The sequence below is a fragment of the Trachymyrmex cornetzi genome, unplaced genomic scaffold (assembly GCF_001594075.2).
Source record: "Trachymyrmex cornetzi isolate Tcor2-1 unplaced genomic scaffold, Tcor1.1 scaffold83, whole genome shotgun sequence".
Taxonomy (NCBI): Eukaryota; Metazoa; Arthropoda; class Insecta; order Hymenoptera; family Formicidae; genus Trachymyrmex; species Trachymyrmex cornetzi.
Window position 1 is genome coordinate 26,245 of NW_017300169.1, and position 19,056 is coordinate 45,300.

At 34.0% G+C, this 19,056-nt stretch overlaps 2 protein-coding genes across 3 annotated transcripts in view; one reads left to right on the forward strand and one right to left on the reverse strand.

The window, feature by feature from the left end:
- Nucleotides 1-378: 378 nt before the first annotated feature.
- On the reverse strand, nt 379-9,739 carry LOC108768946 (uncharacterized protein KIAA0930 homolog). 2 transcript variants are annotated; one of them, XM_018519662.1, is made up of 9 exons: nt 9,193-9,739; nt 6,907-7,226; nt 5,533-5,796; nt 5,360-5,459; nt 4,469-4,771; nt 2,950-3,162; nt 1,928-2,545; nt 757-906; nt 379-527 (listed from the first exon to the last, which is right to left on the reverse strand). In XM_018519662.1, exons 1-9 carry the CDS (start codon nt 9,314-9,316, stop codon nt 487-489), a joined length of 2,133 nt encoding a protein of 710 aa, XP_018375164.1. In that variant the 5' UTR covers nt 9,317-9,739; the 3' UTR covers nt 379-486. The 2 variants fall into 2 exon arrangements, with proteins under 2 accessions (XP_018375164.1, XP_018375165.1); XM_018519663.1 differs by lacking the exons at nt 1,928-2,545; nt 2,950-3,162.
- Nucleotides 9,740-11,815: 2,076 nt separating this feature from the next.
- The window catches only part of fat-spondin (extracellular matrix protein f-spondin), a 14,560-nt gene continuing 7,319 nt past the window's right edge, over nt 11,816-19,056 (forward strand). The window contains 5 exon segments of the mRNA XM_018519639.1: nt 11,816-11,929; nt 17,750-17,940; nt 18,071-18,255; nt 19,038-19,054; nt 19,056. The exon segment at nt 19,056 is cut by the window's right edge and continues 171 nt beyond it. Of these exon segments, the coding sequence (XP_018375141.1) occupies nt 11,823-11,929; nt 17,750-17,940; nt 18,071-18,255; nt 19,038-19,054; nt 19,056 (501 nt within the window). The 5' untranslated portion in view covers nt 11,816-11,822.

Consider the following 19,056-nt stretch of genomic DNA (forward strand, 5'->3'; position numbering starts at 1 on the left):
TACTCAAATTTGTTATCAAATTTGATATTAATGTATAAGAGATTGCAATGCATAAAGCTGAAAACGCAATTTTAATATTTCTGCGAATTAAAACGATATTATGATTTTCTTTTCTTTTTTTTATCTTTTGAATCTACTTTTTAAATCTATTTCTTTTTATTTTTTAATCTTTTTTATTTGTTTTCTATCAAAATTTGAATTTCATATATAGGAATTTCTTATCTATCTTTGATCTCATGTTACCTTTCAATTTTATATCCGTATAAATAGTCGAATAAAAGATGACATGTTGTAAAATTTAATTAATCAAAAGGGAATCACAGAATGTTGTCGCACTGCTTTGCAGTACGACCCAAATTTGTAAATAATATTTGATTTATTATTTAAACTATACATTGTTATATTCCTTGGGCCAATTGTCGATAAACGTACAAAGTAAGAAAAGAAAAGTATTGAAATTAAAATTAGAATGTACTATACTGTCAGCTAAAACGTTAAGATAGGTCCTTCTCGGTGATCCAGAATATCTGTAACAGAAATTATCGCGGCTGAAGGAAAAAGATTGAACGGTTTATATTATATTTGAAATGCATAGACAAAATTAATTTAATGTCCCAGATTATACCAACGTGTTTTATTAATAGAGACGAAAAAGATTTTATATAATAGCACAGCGTGGCCGAGGAACTTTTAAACACTCCATATAGATATTAAAAAATAAAAATGTTCATGTAATTTGATTTCGGTTTGATTTACCTTTCGCTATGCTCCACCACGGTAACGTAATATACGTTAAAAAGGCGTTCAAAGGTACGGACTGCGCTCGCTTCGTCTCTTTCCAGAAATGGAAGGTTTGGGTAAAACCTCTCATCGTCCAAAGTGGATTATACGCCCCGTCGTCCAACTCTGAAAGGAAAGAAATATTATTAATTACAACCCAACTCAAAGGTTGTAACATATTTCATGTCCTGCAACAACAGGACGGTTGTTTGAGTACAGGATAGATAGTCATTCGAGCAATGAAACAGACACAAGCTTAAAATCGTAGGAGATTAAATGCATCCTTTGATTAGGTTGTTACGAGTCACAGTGGAAAAGATGAACATGTCAAGTATATGTATATGATGTTGCAGATTATGCACAAGAATTACAGATGCGCAAGATAGAGAGGGCAAATAGAGGGCGTTTTCCAGAAAGGACATAGTATGACACAGTAAATCATTTCATCCTTGTTTAACTAGCACACACAACAAGGATGTAATAATTCATTGTATTATACTGTGTCCTTGCTAGAAAACGTCCAGAGTAAGGAATATCAGGATACATCAATTTTCGCTTTTATTCCCAAAATGTATAATGATAAACCTCGTTGAAGATAGTTTTTTAATGTATAGAAATCACATTATGCAAGTTACATACAGAGACAGGTCCACATTCGCTGAAAATGAATCACACACAAGAGATTGTCGTTCACTTTAAGAAGAATTAGTACCTAGATGTTTTATGAATTCTTGCAGAAAGCGAGTATTGAAAAATAGAATTAATATTACGTTCACAAAATGAATTAACTATATCTACCTACTTTTGATGATCGTGCTTATTATCGGAGGTGAAATTCGTGATCAAAAATTATTTCAAGCATTCGAAAATGACCGAAAAAGTCACTTCCCAGACAAACTCTTTGCAAACCACCACCATCATTATCACCCTCCGTCGCATCGCGTGCAATCAGTTTGTTTCACCATCCCATAAACACAATCATTGATGAACACAAACGAATGCTTTGGATTCAGGTAGCACACGTCTACATTACGCACAACGATTCAGTACAACAGAAATGATGATCAGTGGATTGCTCGCTCGTTGAGGGCAAAGGAATAGAAAGGTATGTTAGGGTAAGGGCACAGGAAGGGTAGGAAAAATTTACCCTGTGAGCCGGGGCGGCGCGGGAGCTCGCACCAGTAGTAGATCGCGGTGCCGTCCGGCGTGACTCGATGAGGGGGTAAGGGGTTACCCGCGAAGCTGCCTGAGAGCGCCCTTCGACGTCGTCTTCGGGGTAACGTGGCGCTCTGTCGACGTGTCGACACGACCTCGCCGTTGATGCGTGTCACATGATGAGCATTCGCGTTTTTGTCTTTGATTTCGTCGTTCTTATTCTTGTTCTGTCCGTAGGCGTAGTCCTCGTGATCGGAACCAGCGCTACGCAGACGGCGACGGCTGTCAGATCGTCTTACCCTGAGTAGCTCGTCATCGCTGAGCCGCCGGTGTTCCTCGTCGTCGTTCTCTAAACCGTTATGATGATTGAACAGGTGTCCGGCGCTGTACGGACGTCGTTTCCGGTTATTGTCCTCCGTAGTGGTAGCCACGTTGTAACCCAGCGGCAGTTCCTCCTTGCCGTGCACCAATATCGCGCCCGAGTCTAACTTCTGCCGGACGTTGTCGTCCGTCAGGCACCGGCCGGCCGGCACTAAGATCTCGCTGCCCACCTCTATGTGTTGGTGCTGGTGGTTCTGCTGATGATTGTTCTGCTGGTGAGTGTGGAAACCTGCCGCGAGAACCACGTCGTCATTTAGACGGCGATTGCACCCGTCGCGACTACAAACGATCGTGCTCCCGGTCTCTTTTTGCGCTTTGTTCTCCGTGCATTTATCTAAAACCACTTACTCCTTTTTCAGTGCAACTTGAACATTTTATTCAATTAAGGCTTTAGCTTTAGTTCAATCAAGTGATAAAACAAAAATATTTAGAAAAGTCTCTTTGTTCATAGTAACATATATTCTTGTCAAAGCTTATTTCAAGGACACAAAATACGATGACACACCCTGTAATTCGGAAAGGAGCTAAACACAGAGATTCTACTAATCACACAAGAAGCAAGAGCGTCGGCAAGAGCAGAGACAAGAGAGACTGATCGGACTGATCGTTTTCAGCGCGAACGAGCACACTCACCGTGTGTCTCGCGATAAATCGTCTCCTTGCGTATCGGCGAGTTCTCATTCATTCCGGATCGTTCCCGGGCATTACGTTGTCGTTGCTTGTTGTGGACGGGGTGTTGTTGTAGTTGTTGCTGAGCCAATGGCGATCTTCGTCGACGTAACGATCGGGAACTCCTGCGGTTTCCCGGTGAGCCCCGGCCGCCCCAGCTGCTATCCTGTACATCGGCTACAAAGGAAAGAGCCGGCATGGCACGTGCGAGTGATTAGAGATAAAAAGATACTTTTTCGTTTGTTCGTTCATTAGTTTTCTGTCATCTTTCGCAATAAATGCGTTTGAACCGGAAGTTAGAGTGTAGTGATAGTAGTAGTGGTGGTGGTAGTGGTCGTGGTGATAGTTGTTGGTGGTGGTTCGTGGTGTCGGTGAAGATAGAACTGAATCTGTTCTTTTCTCTTGTATTTCTATATCTCTCGCTATTTCGTCTACTCTTAACACTGTGCTAGTGCTACGCTAAGTTTGCCTAAAAGATTACTAACTGCATGTGAACACCGATCGGTTCAAGTCAAGACATTCATTGAACGAGATACCGTTTCAAATAAGAGATTTTCTTTCTATAGTGCATTAAATTGCGCCGTTTAAAGAAATAAATGTCGAGAACTACCGGAGCAATGACGCACAATAGAAAAATCTCTTTTAACGTATACATGCGGTTATTTTTTATCACGCTTTAATGCAGTTTGGATTCACACCTTTGAAAGTATTTAGATCTATCAGCTTCGAGTCTATAGTGCCAGCATTGAGAAGAAGTGTGTTGCCGAGAGCAGGAGGCGTCTGCCTGATAACATCAAGACAATTGTGCATTACACAGATACAACACAAGAGCATGCACAGACCGAGAGTGGATGCGAACGAAATACATCGAGAAGAGAAAGATACTAAACGCTGTATGTGTCCATATCTCATACATTTAACGCTATATTATACTCATGGACGTACTCAGAATTTTGGGGGGAGGGAGACGAGGTTTATCAATTCTGTTATCATATAAATAATTTTAGCCGAGGATTACGCGTCCATTTGATCGAATGAAGTATTAATATCTAGCATATATTCTGTTTTTTAGCTTGAAGACCTTGTGAAAATTTTCTTTATATATTTATCATATACATTTTATTAAAGCTTTAACTAACGAAAATAAAAATTATTATAGTCGTAACGAGAAGAAAAACATGTTATATAACAACAAAAAATTTACACAAAGTCAAAAGTAAAATTGTATTTTATTCATTAAAAATTAAAAGATTAAAAAATTTGGAGGAATTTGAATTTTCCAAATTTTCACCTGAATACGCCTATGATTACACTATAAATAAATATCGTTGATGAATTTTTTGAGCGATCGCAAAAATGTTATCCATATTTAACGCTAAATGCAGGATATGAATACCGGTCTAAGAGTGTAGAACTAAAAATCTAGTAAGAGTAGCAAAATCTGTTCTCGATTTCGTCTGTATTATTCATCACTGATAATTACCGTCTCGAACATCACCGGCCTCGATCTCGTTGAGACCGTTCGCCATGGAATCGAGGCCCTCATTCTCCGATCGCGCCTTAGTAGCCACCGTATCTGGTTTCGTTCTCCAACCGCCACGCACGAAGTTGTTCAAATTCGCGCTGGGATCGGACAGCCTTCGTTGATGGCGATACATGAAGAGTTCCTCTGCGTCGTCCCAGTCGGCGTCCCACAGATCGGTTGCACAATAACCCGGCTCCGACGTTGGCGTCTCCGCACCGGAACCTTTCGGTTTTGTGACGGCCATTTCCGCGTGTCCCTTGCCTAAATAATTCCCGTATATGTAAATCAAACTCTTATCGTAACGTATTGAACTCTTATACTCTGCGCCTTGCCGTACCGATAAATATAGACATTCTATTTTCCATCTTTTGCGCAAGCGATTACGTCACGTTAAATAATAAAAGTGAAACATATTCTCATTGACACCTACGCCGATATTTTATGCTTAATTTTTAGATATTATTTTAATTTTTTTTTTACATTCTATTTGTATCATCTATATTACATACAAAATAAATTATTATGTTAAAAGTTGTAAATAAATTATACACAGAAAGAACGATTTTACTGAAGTATCTATCTAAAAGTTTAACTAGTAGTTATATAAAAATCTCAAGCATAATAGGCAATGTTATAAAAAGTTTTGACATTCTAGCAATCAATTTGAGCGTCCCGCATAATTATTTTGATGGTTCAACAAAATTATTTGCAAATCACTATCTATTAAACTTTTAAATACTCCAGCAAAATCATTCTTGAATATTAAAATAGTATATATTCAAATTATATAAATTAATTAATTAATTAAAGTCAAGCAAAAGAAAGATGTGATAAAGTTCTTGCACATACCACGTGGTCCCTTCATTCGTACGAATTCTACTCTTTGCGAGGCCGCGCCGGAGAAAAGGCCGAATGTCATCCGCTGAGCCATTTTGGTGCTCAGACTCGACTAAAAGCAAGAACGGCCTTTATCTCATATACATAAATTTAACAATGCAAAAACAAACTAAATAAGAACTCACTCTGGCGTCGTAAACTTTTTTTAAAGCGTCGTATCTGATCGAACCAAGGAAAATGACGCCCTGAATCGCGCCTTCCCGGTCGGAGGCGACCAGCTCCACGCACACCATCTCCCCATCCCTGACTAAAATATCACAGAAAACTTCGTCGAAATTGTCCACCATGAAACATATGTGCGGGTACGTCATTTCCTCGAGATCACCCTTAGCATCCATACGCCGTCGACTTGGACTGGCGTATACTTTCTGAGAATGCCTTCGCAGTACCTATAAAAAGTCGTGTTAACATAAGGTTTTGGTTGTCAATTCTATAGATAGCGACAAATGTAAAATAAATGATTAAAATGAAACGATAATATAACAAAGATGCAGGACTGGATAATGTCTAGTTAAAAGGATCAAAGTTAAGTTAAGAAGTTGAAAAGTTAAATAATTTTAGCTTAACTTATACTAGTTATATTGCAGACTATTAACTTTTAACTTAATTTAGTTACGTTTTATCGGTAACTATTAACTTTTCATTTAACTTTCTTGAAGTTAACTAGGCAATAAACAAAGGTACCGCACGCCTGCTTATAAGTTAAGCCTCTACATTATGTGGGGCGATGCTTCGTGCGAATTTGTTTGTATATGAAACGTACATATTTTCAACAATTTTCAAGTTTGATATTTCGAAATTTATTACGTAAATTTAATAAGTATATGTAAACCACGATAAACAAAATATGTATATAGAATTTTTAAATAAAGGGTATACATATTATTTTCGTTATTTATAAAACTGAAACTCTGAAATCATTAAACGAAACACATTTAACTTTTAACTTTTTAATTATTTTTTAATTACTTTTTTTTATTAACTTAACTTTTCAATTAATTTTATTATGAATTAACTTGTATCTTAACTAAATTAAATTTTAGGTAAGGCTGTTAATTTTAACTTAATTTAAAAAAATGTTATTTTATTAAACTTTGCAAGTATGATTTTATTCCAAAACCTTTCTTTGCACAGAAAGAATGGTTTTAATAAAGTCTAAAAATTTATTTGAAAAGAATTTTATTGGACCATCAAAATAATTATGTAAGGATTAACTTAATTATGTAAGAATTGACTTGATTTGAATAGAATGTCAAAACTTTTTACAGCATTATTGTTACATTTGAACCTTCTACAAAATTATTTTGATAGTCTAACATAATTTTGATGGTCCAACAAAATTATTTTCATATCCGATACTTTAGCAAAATCGTTCTTTCTGAGTGAAAATAAGAAAAAGAAAAGAAAGAAATGTAATCGATTTGAGACATCCTGTACAATATTCATCTATAGTATTTTTAAAATTCTTTTCTACTTCGGTCGAAAACTATGATTCTTACTTGCAATTCCTTAGGGCTCGTTCTTGTACAGATAGCCAATGTAAGCGTGTAATCGAATTGGTGCACAACGAGATTCAGGTACACAGTTTCCTCCCAATCGATATCGGGATCGCCAATCGGCAGTTTCTTGCTGTCTTTACGAAACACATCGACCTCAGTTTCGAACTTTGGCAGATATCTCGATGAGGTCTTCACGTGTTTCTTACGGACGAAGAAGAGCAGATCGTCACCGTCAATAGCGTGCTCTGCTTGAAAGAGGAAGTGACGGACAAACAGGTCCGTCCAGTACGTTGTGCCCTGCAGCACGACGAATCCGGAATCTGATAAAACGAGAGAATTTGCGTGTTTAAAGACTCAATAAATTAAAATTTGAAATCGAAGATAAGGTTTTAATTTCTTCGTGCTAACACGATGTTCGATTAACACCGAATTCATTCCCGATCGATTCGTTATGCGCGAAAGGGTGTACCGAAAAGGGAAGACACAACAACGAACACAAGAGGCGGGAAATATCAGGTAATCAATACCTGTTATGACGTGATATTGATGAAGAAGGTTCAACTTAGAAACCGAGATAAATAATTGATACGCTTTAACTAGTCCTTTAACTTGCTATTCTGTTCAATCTCAACATTCTAATAAATACGATATGTATTGATTGTTAATTACGATATTTGGATAAATAATGTTGAATCTTTTATTTAAACCACTGATCCCATTGTCTAAAGTAGAAAAGAACTAAAAGCGAAATAATATTCCACATTTAAGTAAGAGATAAAAATTATGCAATTACGTTAAAAAAGTAAAAATGTCAATCAATATAAATTCAATTAAAAGTTTTTAATTTGTTATATAAGATATTGTATTATATAATATGTATCATATAATAATACAATTCAGCGTTCCTAACATAAAGATAGCATAAGGAAAACAAATAACATGATTCATGATATATATTTGTGTTGTGATTAGAAACATGACATAATGCCATACATCACTCTGCAATTATTCTTCTCAGTGCCACACTGAGAAAAAAATATCCTAAATTTCAATGAATATTTATTTAAATAGTACCAACTAAATATTTATTAAATATAAAAATATCTTTATTTGGTACAAAAACCATTAATTTGATTTGACAATTACTTCTTTTTATTAAGTAAATATTTATTTATTGTAAGTAAATGTTTACTTGGTAGTATTCAAATAAATATTTATTTAAATTTAGGATATTTTTTTCTCAGTGCATATAAAGGCATGTACCGAATGATTACAGCCCATATATAGGGCGGCAAATTTTAGAAAAAAATTTTAGTTTAGTTGAATGTTGAAAGAATGTTGTTTACAGATAATTTAAAATCACTAGATAAATAAGATGACTAATAATAAAACGCAAATTATGATAAAAAGATTAAATTTGTTTTCTATTCTTATTGGAAAATATAATATTTGCTATTTTATTAATTTATGTAATTTTGTCGTATGCTTTTTACTATTTTTATACTGCAAATAAATAAAAGATTTTTAAAAGATTTTGAGAAAATTAATTTTTAAATTAATTTAACTTTTTTAAACAAATATTGTCAGATGACATCACATCTTAAAAGGCCACTTGAAATATTTCAGTCCATGGACGCAAAAGAGATTACTGCGGCTAATAAAGTACATAGTTAAAGCGATTTGCGAAACAATTATTAATCTCTGTCGTTAACAAAAACAAGTAGACTAAATAAGCAATCTTCGTTATTCAGCATTCAGAGTGATGAAGATATTACCTAGTGTTAAGCAACCCTCTTAGAACGTAATTAAAAAATATTTTCCGTGAATTAAAAATTATTTTTAAATCTTTTCATCTGTGTTATTTAAATTTTAAAAGCTTAAAGCATTGAGAAATAAATTAAACTGCACAAGATACATAAAATTCTTTTAACACAAATAAAAAATTTGATATAAATAATAATAAAGGTATGGACAGGTTTTTTACATTCAAAAAATTTAAATCAAATAAAATATTAGAGAAAATGTTAGTTTCAAAACAATAAAAATTAAGAAAAAAAGAAGCATAATTTTGTTTCTTTGAAGTATATCTCCCACAAGCGAGACGGTTATATATTTCCCATCGGCGATCAACCCCTTCAAAAAACACCCTTTACATAATTCCTTAGTTAAAGCACACCCTAACTCGGCCTGTGTACGTTCTTACCCTCAACGTACGCACACATTGTCATCCCCCCTAACTCGACAGATACGCTGAACCGCTTTACCCCAGCGGCAACGAATACGAACCATCCTTGAGCATTTGCCTGAGCTCTTTTGTTCTCTGGAAATTGATCTCTTCGAGGAGTTGCTCCAGCATCGTCGGAGCCCTGGTGAGGCCCGCCGACGACGAACTGCTCGCCAAGCTCGCCATGGTAGACGACGTGAACTGCGTGCCTCGTCAGCTTTCCACCTGGGATCGTCCCGTTCCTCTCGCGTTTGTCAATTGTCTGCGTCTTCCACCTGTATGCGTCTATGCTCGCAAACGTAAACGTCCTTGGCCTCGTCAAATCAGGAGCGGCGTACGCGATGAGCGGTGGTGCCTCTCTTGAGGGACCGGTGCGGCGCGGCGGCGCGCTTGGAGAACCGCTCCGGCGATGACGACGACGGCGGGCAATGACGAGGTGGTCTCACGATGTTCCCATTTCGAAGTCGAAAGCCTTACCAATCGGAGAAACTGCAAGGCGGTTACGACGTTCGCGTCGTAGGCGAGCGAGGCTGGATGGTCGCAGCGAGGAGAAACGTCAAATCGAAGCCCCTCGCGCGGCGCGGCTCGGCCGCGACTGACCGAGCACTTGCCGTGGACTTTTGTCGATAATATAACGCATGCGTATGTCTCATCGTGACTGTCATTGTTGTTGAGGCGCGATATTCGAACGACACCCGGTATAAGACCTCAGCGATGATGTCGATGCGTTCAACGTCTGCTGGGACTTTAATCGATTCGCCTGAAGCCCAATCGAAGATATTTTCTTCTTATTTCTCGCGAAAGATGAAATAAATTTTTATAATGTTCTCGCTATTTCATTGACTTTATTCTGTGTTGTCTAAAATATAATGCTGGTTTATCAAACGAGGCTTCAAATAAGAGACTCATCAGTACCGATTCGTAAAGATCGACCGATAATCTAGAATAACAGTCGCTTTGAAATTTCTCTTCATCATTAGTCGAATCCGAGAGAAACGATTTGTAAACCCCGTTAAATATTCGCATATCTTTGGACGCACCACTGGTGTTTATCGTGGACGTTTCCGCATTATCTTTAAGGCGTCGTTAGCGATATACACTGACCCAAAACTGACCCCGTGACTCGCGATAAAATTCTCCGGAATACTGTCGGTTCACTGGAAACGGAGTACATGACATCCGCCGATTTCTCCATCAGTATCCATCGGTTTGACTAGCGAGAACATTCACGAGTGTCTTGTATATCTGCCAGTGAGTAAACCACGATCTCTGCTCACGATCTGCTCAACTGCACAATCGAATCGAACGGATGTGTCGCGAAACGTGTCACGTAGGCGATTCTGTGACTAATCAGTCTATTGTGGAGTTTGGTTACATAATAATATATTCGCAAACACACTGATATCTCTCTCTCTCTCTCTCTCTCTCTATATATATATATATATATATATATATATATATATAAAAGTAAATTCACAATTTTTATATAATATATACACTGAAAAAAAGAGTACGGTTTTAATTAGAGTTCTGATTCACTGTTGGACATAAAAAAAGCAATGGCAATCTAATCCCTTGAGTTAAATAACATTTTGTTATTTTTAACTTCCAAGTGTGTATCTTAAAATGTAAATTAATTAATTTCATTGTACTTAGTTTTAAAGTAAACAAGGTTCATATTGATATGTGTACTTAGTAAATAATAAATTGAATTTTATTCAAATTTAATACATTTTTTTTAGTTAAATTGTTTAATATCATTGATTTAGTTAAATTAATAACATGTTGAACAATAGTGATCTATAGAAATGATTAAAAATAACTTAAATTAAATATAATTTTGACACTATAAATTTTATTAAACAGTGTTGAAAATGGATAAATTAGAATTTTCTGGTTAAATCTATTATAATTTTAGTTCAAATGATCAATTTTTTTCTGATTAACATGATCAGAATTTTCTGACTCGTATATTTCTATCAGAAATTTTTTTCAGTGTATATACATGTGTGTGTGTGTGTGTGTGTGTGTGTGTGTATTGTGAATTTAAACAAGAACCTTGTTTACCTCGGATTGATCAATACAATTAATCTCGTGTCATGCTTAATGATGTTGACATTATGAAAATTTATTCTCAATTTTAATACAGTTAATATTATGAAATTCAAATTTCGAATAATTGGATGCATTTTGCATGCATAACCATTTAGATACATGAAATGTAAAATATTGCATGTGGAACATTGATAAGAGAGTTTTGCTCAATTGAAACTCTGAATATTTTTATCTACTACAAATGGAAAAATTTTAGTCTTTATTTTTTTATAACACTAGATATAATTATTTATCCTAATTTTTTATTGCTATTTAATTAAATAGTTCATTAGTTCAAATCTAATTATTAAAAATTGATGTGAAGATATCAAATAATCCCGAAAATTTAAATTCAAATCTCTTTTTAAATAATAACTTAATTTAAGAGTTACGATTGCTGATCACGTTATTCCGTCGTGACAAGCAATTAGATTTGACCGTGGGTAAGACACCCCGAAGCCATAGAGGTTTGCAAGCGCGTGAAAGGCTTCATAAAAGAAGCTGTTCTCCGCAACGTTCGTCATTCCGCGAATTATGTCTGACGAGGATCCGCTCGTCAATCGGCCAAGTTTCCATTTTTCTTTTGCTAATGATACAAATGCGTCTTCCCAAAGTAATTTTTCATATATTACGTGGGTGCATTAATCGTGCAGTGAACAAAGTACGCTTTGTACAAGCTAAGCGGATCGGACATAGCATGGTAAAGTATGTATATTGCTGTTACAATAAATTTAATTGACGGACGCTCTCAATGGAGCTTAGTGTTTAAGGAATAAAAGGTAGCTGTGGGACGTTTAACAAAACGGCTGTAGGATGGTATCGATCAGCGTCCACCGTGAAATAGCTGTGAATTAATAAAAGCAATGTCGGTGCGCTGCTTTTATGGCTAAATGGCAAACGCAATTTTCGAGACGGCCTGTTCAAACATAAGCGCCCGAAAGCTTCGCAAGTTGAAATTTTAATAAATCGCAGATTCAGCTAGTTAAACCGACCATCACAGCAAATCAGTGATTATCGCTCAGAGGCAACGTAGTCAAACATAATAGATTAATTGAACGTGATCAATTTGACGCGATATCGCGTGATCATGCGTGATAATGATTTGAAACTGCACTATGTAATGAATCACAGGCTGGGGACTTGAATAACTATGTTCATCTATATTATGGCTCATTAAAGTTGAAAGATGGTCAAGTCGTACGGGGAATACAGACGTCGCAGATCTCTAATAGCGAATTGTGCTAACGGAAGACACATGACTCATGAATTTAAACCATGTCAATTATTATCATGGCAACACTAGTAGCGGCAAAATAACTAATTAGATGTATTTGTAATCAGTAATCTGTTAGTAATGAAGAACGATTTCATTGCAGAATTGTTCTAAAAATAAACGTATCAGTAAATGATTAATAAAAAGATGATTAATCACGTTTAAGATAAATACAGTTTACTAAGTATTATAAAATATTATTATGCTAAAAATATTATAGAAAATAAATACAAGTTAATTAAAGATCGTATTTATAGTACACTCAAAGAAAAAGACATAGTGCCTTTACAAAAATCTAATACTAAAAGACGGTAATTAATTACTTATTTTAAGTGTGAAAGCATTGTTGTTCAGTACTTTTAGTGTACTCCAAATAAGTAATTAATTACTGTCTTACAATAATAAATTGATTAATGTTAGATTATTTCTGTAAGGGTGAGGAACTATAAAGGTGACAACTATACAAGTTTTATATGCAGAATTAATGTACATAGTTAAATAAATTATTTTATTTATTGCAACTATTTTATTTATAGCAATTTTATATAAAATAACTTATTAAACTACATACATTAACTTTATGTATAAAGTTTGTACAGCTGTCACCTTTACTCTTTACTAATTAGCATCACTAAATTTTTTTTAGTATAGATGATTTCTTAGAAATAATATAAAACTGAATATCATTAAAGATGTATTGTTGATTTATAGAATGGAAAAGAGTGTCTTTGCGTTGGCAATATTGCAGGGAATAAAAATACAGTTCAATTAATGGTTTAACGCATGTAATTAATCATAGGCGCAATTTGTTAAAAGTGATGTATTACAAAATTTAAATATACGTAACGGAAAAAGAAAAGATAATTTAATTTATTACATGTCTACTGGAAAAAATGAAATATGATCGAGTAAAGATGCATTGTATAAATCATTATTCATATAAATGTGCAATAACTAAAATAAATCTTATCGTACTAGAAATAAAATACGACAATAATAAAATATTTTAATACAAAAAACGCACAAATAAAAATTAATTAATCACAGAGGAAATTTACACATTTCTAATAAATTTGCTAAATACGGAATACAGATTGAGGTGGATCATGGATCAACGTGTTGAGTGCCCATACTATTAATTATTTCGCTAATTGCGGGCATTCTGCGACACGCGTAAACTCACCCACGCAAGCATTCGCGGGTAGGGATATAATATAATGGAGGGTACAAGTTTGACCGTACATCATATATGCATCAGTTTTCATGTGTGTATACATGCGGAGCAGTAGCTATCGCAGCCATCATCGAGCTCTACATAATTTCGATGTGAAATTTACGATTAATGGATACACAAGCAAGATGAAACCGTGAAAGTGAATATTGATCACGAAATCTATTACAAATCCTGCTAAAAAAGCAAGAATAAGACCACGTGGTAAGGAACACAGATATATAAATAAAATTCTCGTGAAAGCGCTTAATTATCAAGCTATGTGTCCAAAGGATATATTACAAATATTTTTGAAACAATGAAAAAATTATAAAAAATTACAGTTTATTTAAAAAGCATATTTAAAAGTAATATAAAAAACTTCTCTTTCTTAGCAACGATTAGAACCTAAAAATTATATTTCAATAAAAAACGGAAGTGTGCTCTAATGGAAATATAATTAAGAAGTAATAACAAAACTTCAATTTTGTTATAGAAATATTTTAAATGCTCTAGATAATTTATTAAAGTTTCATTGAAAGATTAATTTTTCTGTAAATAAATAAAATTTATTTCTTTGTTTATTTACAGAAAACACTATCCTCTACATTATATTGAAATTTTGCATAAATCGCCTTGAATCTACTTAAAATACTTGTACAAAAAAATTGAAATTTTTGTCAATGATTTTGAAAATAATTTCATTTTTAATAACAAAAAGTGAATAAACTATAAAATACGTTGTCAAATAAAAATATAATGTTATTTACACAATGTTTATATATACATATATAATTTATTTAAAGTACAAGTATTAACACATTTTCAATTTTAATTTATTTTGCAGAGATTATTGCAATGTACAGATTATTAAGTAAACTTGGTTATTTTTTATCGTTTGCCGGAGATCATAATTATATTTAATGACGATTAAATTTATCGCAGGAATTAAAAGTGGAGCGCTTGATATACACGCGAGGAGTATTTCACTTTCACGATCTTCTTAACGTAAAAACTTGCGGTTGTCTAAGCACCTCACTGCGTTCTCCCGCGCGGTACATTTTATGTTACACACGATACGACGATACTCTTCGAGATTTCAAGGAACACGAAATTCTCGAATTTCTCGCACATCTTGTACATCGAATTTCATGAAGGGACGCTTCCGTATCCGGAGCGCGTGATAGGTAGAACGGATCGCACTACATACCGAGAATACGGAAGATGAATCTCTCGGGCGCTGTGCTCTGCAATTTCCGGCCCTACAGGGTCGTGCACTGCCCGCTCTTTCTCGTCGTCTTGCATCGTTCGTCTCGCCGAGTCGGCGTTCTAGAAACCTACAGCTACTTACATACACGCTTCTCGCGAGCGCCGATCTTGAAAGCCGGTCGAGGCGGATTGGCACAAGTCCCGACCTAGTTCTTCCAGCTATTCAACTGTAATCAGATGCACTAAGCGCGGAATATGCACGCGGACATATGCGGCACGCGCTTCGACTCCGCACGTGGTTGCAACAACGTCGCGAAGTTTATCCGAGAGACTTGCACGTATCCTTCTTTTTATGTTTAACATGTGTACGTTCAAAGCTCTTAAAAAAAAATAAATATATTTTATTTTGCAAGTAATCATTACTTGTTTAGTTTTCTTTCATTTATATTCGGATAAGTGGTTTTTTCTAAATGTTTCTTCCATTCCATGTACTTTTATATTTTTTAATATCTTTTTTATACATTAGATATATCTGTTACTTCAACGCTATACATTATTCAGGCTTTTATTTTAATTTATTTTATTAGTATTAATAACATTTCAAAACTCGTGTGAAAGACTCGCACGTATCTTTGTTTTTATGTTTAACACGTGTTTATTCACGTGTTTCATACAGAACTTTCATTTTAAAAAATAAACATGTTTCATTTCTCGTCGATTATAATCATTAGATTCAATCTCCTTTAATTTATATGTATTTCGATAAATTGTTTTTTTTTAATGTTGCTTCCATATAATTTTATCTTTTTATATCTTCTTTTACTTTAACGATATTCATTATATGTTCAGACTTTAACTATTTCAATTTATTTTATTAGCATTTTATAATGGATAAATGCATATCTTAAGGCAATCAGATTTCATTACATCGTCTTGATTACTTTCTGCTTGTCTAGTATGGCAAAGATGTCTATTGATTATAGTAATCGGAGTGTGAGTTCTGACCAAGTGTCTTGATCATGGATCACTTGGGGTCACGGATCGTATAATCTTGATTTATTATAAATTTCTGGCGATCATAAAATATCACGACAAACATCTACACACAAAGGAATAAACAATAGTTTGATAAAAAAAAAAAAAGGAAAAACACAAGAAAAATTCGCCTAATTATAAATGTATTGAAACGTAATTATGATCAATCTCTTTTCCGTTTCGCAGAATTTATTTATGGGAGAGTCCTGCCGGAGACAGTAATTAGCATTCTCACGATTCCTTCTCTACAAAATGAAAAAAATCGCTTCTCCATTGTCGCTGAGAAAATTGAGCATCGTTAGTCGCAAATTATGTAACACAATTACTATTATATTATATCACACGATTATATGAATTCGCACGATCGATTTCAAAATTGTTCCAAACAGATTTAATCACGCGGGTTCTATCAGCACAATTTTACATAAATATTAATAAAAAAAGGAGAAAAACTTTTAATTTATTAGTTGAAAATGTCAGTTTTATCAATTGCAGAAAAAATATTATCACGATTATATTTTTAATTCAAAAAGAATAAAAAATTTCCGGATCTTCTCCTTCCGTCGTCCATTTATAATGTAACGATTTCCCAATTGCAATTTGCATCTCCGCAATTACAATCTCCGTTCTCCATTCGCATTTGCGAAATCATGCTCGACTCGCGATCCACTCGCGATTATGCATCGCCGTTTTGTGGTCCTATGTAGTACAAGATGTTTCTGTGGAGTGCGATTTATCGTTTCGAATCAAGTCTAACAATAACGGTCGAAACAGGTCGGTGGAATTCGGATCATACGACTGTGTTCATTCGTCGCTTTACAGATGGATTCTGACAATAGCGATTAAGATCAGCTAAGATTCGCACGGTTTCGCGACGCTGTCAATTGCAGCAATTTTCTTAGCAGAGTAAGCGAGGCGTGAATTCAAGGACAAAGTCAGCAGAATGTCATTCTCGTGTTACAGATTTCATATGAATATTGAAGTATGGATTTACTTGAAAAGAATAATTTTGCTAAAGTATTTAGAAACTTAGGTAGATACAGATCTGAAAATAATTTTATTGGACCATCAAAATTATGTAGGAAACTTAAACATAATGGGAGTAATAAAAAAGTTTTAACATTAAAATGTCATTCTCGTGTTACAGATTTCATATGAATATTGAAGTATGGATTTACTTGGAAAGAATGATTTTGCTAAAGTATTTAGAAACTTAGATAGATACAGATCTGAAAATAATTTTATTGGACCATCAAAATAATTATATAGTATGCTTAAACTGATTAAAAAATGGTTGCTAGAATGTTAAAACTTTTTTATTACTCCCATTATGTTTAAGTTTCCTACATAATTTTGATGGTCCAACAAAATTATTTTCAGATCTGTATCTACCTAAGTTTCTAAATGGCTCGTAGTCCTTGTTTTTATTGTTAATTTAATAACAATGATTGTACTGTATTATAGAGAATTTTTGCAGAACATATGATAAAATTGCATAATAAAAAGATGTGGTAATCACATATATCTTATAAAAATGAACACTGTTGAGTAATTATAGATAGCTTTAACAAATTTTAAATGCATGAAGAGTCTAAAGGCTATGGTACACAAAATATTTAAGCAGAAAACAAATCAATATTTTAGATTTGCTACTATTTACGTTATTGTCTTATATCTCTATAACTGTGATTGGCCGATTAATTTATTAATTATATCTTATTACCTTATGTTTTATGTGTAGCTTTAAATTGCTTTAAGCAAGTTGGGAATAACTTTTGAAATTTATAAAATGTTCCAGACATTCCAAAATGTTATTTCTAATGTTGACGGCGTGTCTTCTCGCCGTGACTCACGCCGGATGTCCCATGAGACCAACGGTGGAACAAACTTCCGCGAGCAGGACGGCAGGCGATGGTGGTTACAGGATTCTTATCAGCGGACAGAACAACGGATACATTCCGAATGCAATTCATACAATTAACTTGCAAGGTTGTACATATCTAAAAGATTGTATAAAAAAATTAGTGAGATATAGAAGACGGGAGAAAGATTCGGTAAATGCAAAAAATAAAAAAAAATTATAAATTGTCTCTTTTATAATTGATTTGTGATGTTTTAGGATTACAAACACATGAGAGACTACAACAATTCACGCGCTTCACGCTCACGGTGACTTCGCAGCACGCGCCGAATAATCCTTTGGCTCGTGTTGGTTACTTCCAACTGTTTCCGGATTCTTTAACTACCTTCAACGAGGATTGCATTAACACGATCTCCGAGGCGACCGATTACCCGAAGTCTGAAGTACGAATATAAGCAAATATATGCGTGACTCTTTTAAAAAATTATAAAAAGATGAAATAGACATTAATATACTTTTATTAATATACTTTATTAAATTCATCTTTATAAATATATTTTTTTATTAATATGCAAGATATTCCCAGATTTTCTGTATAGACCTTTACAGTATATTTAAGCTGAAATAAGAAAAAATGTTATATAAACAAATAGGTCTTAAAATTATTTATTAAAAAGTTGTTATAATAATATATATGAAATCAGCACAAAACAATTTTTTTACGAGTCTAAGTTTGCATTTCAAAATGCTGCTTACCCATGTCAATATAAGCTTGGTATCAATGTAAATTTATTAATGTAAGAGTGACAGGCTACATTTACTAGAAGCGACATTTTCTATTTTTGTTTCGATCATGTATAGTTATATGAAAATCTATATACTGTTCGAAAAAGTTTTTCAACGTCGGTTCAATTGTAGGACGAGCATGTATAAACTTTTAGGTCAAATAGTCTCTTGCAGATTTCTGTTACACATATTATTCTGCAGCATATTTTTGTAACTTTTATAACTTAAAGCATTTTAGAATCTATACTTATCTTTTTTTTCTTAATTATTTCGGCTTATAGAATATACTGTTGAAGTCTGTACGGAAAGTCTGGGGATATCTTATATATTAATTAAAAAATATTAGTAAAAATGTATTAATTTCTTTTTTATTTTTCTATTTATTTAATAATTTATTCGTGAAAGCTTAAAAAGCGTTAATAATTTATTTTCTTGACAGATCCAAGTAATGTGGCGGG